The sequence below is a fragment of the Akebia trifoliata genome, chromosome 3 (genome assembly GCF_017979445.1).
Source record: "Akebia trifoliata isolate Shusen 1 chromosome 3, ASM1797944v1, whole genome shotgun sequence".
NCBI lineage: Eukaryota > Viridiplantae > Streptophyta > Magnoliopsida > Ranunculales > Lardizabalaceae > Akebia > Akebia trifoliata.
The window spans coordinates 10,074,970-10,080,282 of NC_141377.1; the positions used below are offsets into that span (position 1 = coordinate 10,074,970).

Consider the following 5,313-nt stretch of genomic DNA (forward strand, 5'->3'; position numbering starts at 1 on the left):
ATTGGTTTTTCTAACCAAAAAGATGAATCTGATTTCTTCAAAGCTTGGGATGGATCATCTGATTGTCCTTACGTGTCGCTCAATCAATGTGCCACAATTTTTAATTTTTAATTTTGAGGCATAAAATAGACTTCGACAATCTGCAGAATTTATCTGGGGTCTTCAATTCATCCCAGATCCGATCATATAAAAGATACAAGGAGAATGCACCTTCAGTTTAACACCTTTAAGGGTCACTTGCTAGAATTTCTCATCAATATCAGCAGGAAAGCTGTATAAATAATAATAATAATGTTAGTTCTAATCCTATTCTATTTAGGTATACTGCTACTTTGTACTGAAATTACTAGAATCTCAATTGTGAGTTTCACCACATAATTTCTTATTCATCTCACCGAGGGTTCAAAGATCGTCTACGTCTTCTATAAGCGGGGTTTAAGTATGTCTTTCTAAATGTGAACAGTATGATCCCAGCCATTTGTGCCAGACATAAAACAAAAACTGTATATTTATAGATGAGAGCTTTACACAACTAAAGGATCTTCAAAGAAGATATGAAGTACCCCACCAACATACAACAACCTAAATGAAAATTAAATAATACTTGACCTCAAGAGAGACATGAAAACCCAAAAGAACATGTATTAAGGTAACGATAGCAGATGTGAACGCAGTCGTAATAACAGAAGTCCTGACTTCGGATTAATTCCAAACTTTGATGACGATGAAACGCTGTCAAAATATCATACATAAGGTAGCTTAGAGCAATTGGGACAGCACAAATGTCCTCGAGCTTTACAAGAGGTGCATGGGATAGAGCCCACCCTTGTCCGAACACCCCCAAATGACTGGTAAATGTCATCCACAATGCTGAAACTGAATAACCCATTTTTAGCCAACCCGGTCCCTTTACATCTTGAGCATGCTATCATCCTCAAATCACCACATCTCTTGCACATACCTAGAGAGCTGGATACTCGAATAATTAGTTGTTACTCCTCCTAGAGAAGAAACTTGAATTTGAAAATAACCATATATGCTTACACAATTCAGTGATGATATTTTTTTACCATGTTTATGTATATGAATGTATGTATGTATGCATGCACCTCACAAATGTTATGAAACCCCATTTTCCAAGACCCAACCAATATCCAATTAATGACCAGTCCTTAAAGAGGAAGATGAACACTTTCTCCATCATCCCCAAATCTAATCACCTTCGACAACACTATATCGTCGTGATCAAATAGCCCACAGATGCTTCCCAATAAATAAATGAGTGGTAACAAGCACCACAGATAGGTTGAAAGTAGAATGAATCAATTAACATTTAAAGTGAGTACAAATATAAAAGAGCACAATGTGAAATCTTCACGTGCCCAAAAGTTGTTCCACAATTCCATTTATCTAGCAGTGGGTTCATACAAACAAACAGTTGAAAAGACAGTTTCATGATGCCGATGAGAATGCTTGAGTTGAAGTTTCTGAGGGGAGATCCTTTTTTTTATCTATTTATTATTTTTTTTTTTTGGTGGGGGGGAGTATAGAATTTTCATAGGGTAGTTCGTATTAGAATTCTAAGTAGCCATTCATCACTAAGACAGTTAATCATCTTGAGACCCTGTCCTGGAATACCAACTCAGTTGAATGACAATATTTTCAACATTTTTCCATGAATAGCCTTTAACATAGTAGAAATCTTTTAAATCGTTAGTAATATTTTAAATTCTCAGGAATTTTTAAAATTCGAATATTCATTTTCATTATATGATGAGGATCAAGCATTCAATAGATTCGAATCAGAGAAATATAAAAGCCAGATTATAATATTATGCAAACATGTTCTATATTCCATGCTAGACAAAGCTGTGTATATCCCCACAACGTTAACAAATCAAACTCATATCCTGTTACAAAGATTCACAGTTTCTGAATGTGATTGTGGCATAGGTGTAGCAACTATTCTACTACGAGCCCTCACATACTTATACTTTCCCAGTTTTCCTCTTTGAATTTAACGTGATTACAGTTCGGGTATAAAGCCATCATTGTTTATCATCAATATGCTCATGTTCTAAGCCAGGTATTAAATGGTAAATTAAGTGTACAAAAGATGCATTTGCTTTACTATGTCCTCCTTTCTATCCTGATAACCAATTTTCGACTCTTTGCCGACACTGGACCAACATTTAAAATTTCACCCAAATCAGATGCTCGACTTCACTCATCAACTCTATTTCTAAAGTATCAATATGAATTGCCAATTTAAGCAATTCTCCCAAGTCATATTGAACTTCATTGTTACCAAGTCATATCAGCACTTGTATTGCTCAAATCACTCGTTCGAATGTTGATTCCTTGCTTAAGAATATCATTTTAATTGTAAAAGTTACTGATCAAGAATCCGAGAACCCTGAGGCACCTAGAAAGTTAAACTTAAAATAGCAAATAACGAAACCCACATATCTTTCACAAAAAACTCTCTTGTTCTAGATATTGCCCATAATGTCAATATTAGTAAACAAAACTTGTGTCAAAGAATGCTACAAAACTACTTCTTAAAGGATTGAACATATGCAATGCTGCAAAATACAAGACTAAACTTGTCCCAACCATGGCTGACCAGATGAAGAAACTGATTTTTGAAAGGACAAGAGATGACCAAATTGCAACTTACAAGAGCTTTATAGAAGGATCTGACAGAGAATCTTTTGTCCTCCTCATTTTCAACAAAGAGGAGGGAATTTATAAGATCGAGAAGTGATGCAGCTTCGTTCATTTACCAATCATTCAAATTCCTCCTTAGACTCAAATCCCAAGAGAATTTATGCCCAATGCGAGACAAACAATCAAACACCGTAGAGAACTTCATCAAAGAGAGGGCATTGATGTATAATTTCTTTTATCGTATTTTACAATGTTGCAACCATGGTTTTAAAACTCGTCCAAGACCGAGACGTATCGCCGGAGTAAACTAGGCATCGAAGCTGAACAAGACCAACTCACAAAACACTTTTTGACACAGATTTAATACCTCACGTTCAATTTTTTTGAACGAGACATCTCAAACGTATCAGAAAACTCATCCGAGACGACTCAGTATCGGGCCTGGACGAGATGAGACGCGAAACCGAGTTTTAAAACCATGGTTGCAACAGTTAATTTCCTTTAAGGTGTTGATTGCTAGCGTAACTAATCAAAATTCACCATATAAATGAAGTCTCTCAAAACAGATGGTTAATGTAATTTTGATAAGATGACGAAAATTGAGGCATGTTACAATCTCTCACAATTAGCAAAATAACAGAACTATATTTTCAATGGGGATATAAACAGGAAAATTTTGAAAAAAAATAAACAAAGCCTTTACTTCAAGAACTTGCAGATAAAATATGGCACTAAAAAATCACAAATTCAACTAAATGGTTTCAATTTTTTATTTCCTAATTTATAGACCAAATTGATTGGGCAATCTTGAACTAAATTGAACCACAAACAAAACCCAAATATAAAATTAAAAGAAAAAAAAAAATGTGGAGTACTTTACCTCCTCTGAGAAGCAGAAATGAAAGCGTCTACTTTGGGGGCAGCAATGGTGGCACAAAATAAAAGAGTCCCAACACCTAACCCTGCCAGTTCACTTGCTGTAATGTTTTCCATCTGTCTCTAACCCAACCCTTCTTCACTGCCCACTCTAACACTCTAAATCGTAACTACGGATAATTGATATACAACTTCATCCACAACTGTGAACTTGTGATAAAAGGATTGAATAAGTTTTTGAATATATTTTATATTTTGAGACATCTAGCATTACGGCCTATTAGCTCAGTTGGTTAGAGCGTCGTGCTAATAACGCGAAGGTCGCAGGTTCGAGACCTGCATGGGCCATTTTTTTTTAAATGTGAGGTTTTCAGATTTTTTTTTGTTAATGCTTGTAACAGAGTCACCGACACAATAAATTCGTAATCAAATTTCTCATGATTTGAAGATGGAAAAAACTAAAATAAAAAATTTCCTGAATCTCTTGCTCATTCAATTGATACTTTTGAAATCAAAATTTTTTGGGTTAGGTCATCAATTGATCTTTCTTAAAATCAAACATACATAGCAAGAATCCAAATAATTTTTTGTCCCAACAACCTTTTTTCTCTTTGACTTGGATAATGTTGATGTGTGTATAGTGTTATTGGTGTTTGTACTTTGTATTTTAAGTGTATAGTGTAGGGCTGGTAATGATCCGACCTTTATCCGATATCCGATCTGAAAAATTAGGATTAGGATTTAGTATTTGGAGTTTCGGATCGGATTTGGATTAAAATTCAAAGATCCGATAAAATTTTGGATCAAATTCGGATTGACCTCAAAGATCCGAACCGATCAAATTTTGTTCTGCCCTAAAAGTAAAACCCCATCAAAATCCATCATCTTCAATCTCTTCCACCATTCTACTTATCTCTCTCTCTCCAAAAAAGTTAGTCTGAATAGAATATAGATTTGATTTGACCAAAATTGAGTCTCGTATTAGCAACCTTTAAGCCGTCTTGTGGATCTGAGCTTCGTGCCGCTTTTGATTTCTTTAATGCGGATCATGATGGTAAGATTTCAGTTGAGGAGTTGTTTGGAATGTTTAAGACTATTACTGGAGATGATCATTGTAAATGGATTCGTTTGATTTGAGGATTTCTCGCATATAATGATAGAACAACAAAGATGATGTTAGTAGATGATAGTCATCTATAGCTTCCATGGTTGGGTGCATAATTGTTGTATAAAGGCTAGACCTTTTCCAAACTCTTAATACTATTGGATAGTTCTCCAAGGGGTGGGTCTCTCTCTTTCTCCTCTGGTTATTTCTTGGTTAGGTATTTCTTCCCCAATTTCTTAAAAAATGAAGGAAAAAAAAGAATAGATTTTCTCTACTTGGATCGGTACGGTTTTGAATTGAGAGTAACCTTAACCGGATCAAATTTGGTTAAAATTAAGTGATCAGATTTGGTTCATATGAAAAAAATTTCAGATCGATGCCAGTTCAATACCGAACCGATCCATTGCAAATCCTAATATAGTGTAGGGTACTCTTGTAAGTTACTCATTTGATTAATATAAGAAAACGGTAGAGCTAGTGTCTTCAACTAGTTAAATTTGTATTCATATAACAAATTTTCATAGCAAAATGAGGGCTTTGTCCATTTTATTCATTGGATCAATCATTTGTTTGGATTGCTTACTTACATTTCAAGTTAGTATCAAAGCCAAACCAGAGCAAAATATGCATTTTTCTGATGACATCAATATGACATCATGATG

General features: G+C 34.7%; 1 protein-coding gene and 1 non-coding gene across 2 annotated transcripts; one reads left to right on the forward strand and one right to left on the reverse strand.

Moving 5' to 3' along the window:
* Window positions 1-490: 490 nt before the first annotated feature.
* On the reverse strand, window positions 491-3,724 carry LOC147405948 (chaperone). Its single transcript, XM_086433849.1, has 2 exons — window positions 3,551-3,724; window positions 491-969 (listed from the first exon to the last, which is right to left on the reverse strand). Exons 1-2 carry the CDS (start codon window positions 3,661-3,663, stop codon window positions 744-746), a joined length of 339 nt encoding a protein of 112 aa, XP_086289975.1. The 5' UTR covers window positions 3,664-3,724; the 3' UTR covers window positions 491-743.
* A 96-nt stretch (window positions 3,725-3,820) lies between these two features.
* On the forward strand, window positions 3,821-3,894 carry TRNAI-AAU (transfer RNA isoleucine (anticodon AAU)). Its single transcript has one exon. It is a non-coding gene; the product is annotated as a tRNA-Ile (tRNA).
* The last annotated feature ends 1,419 nt before the right edge of the window (window positions 3,895-5,313 follow it).

What these genes read in the sequence shown, in the direction of transcription:
- LOC147405948 (XM_086433849.1), bottom strand. Translation starts at nt 3,663, where the DNA reads ATGGAAAACATTACAGCAAGTGAACTGGCAGGGTTAGGTGTTGGGACT. An exon ending in ATTTCTGCTTCTCAGAGGAG is followed by an intron (nt 970 to 3,550) that starts GTAAAGTACTCC and finishes TCGAGTATCCAG; the next exon opens with CTCTCTAGGTATGTGCAAGA.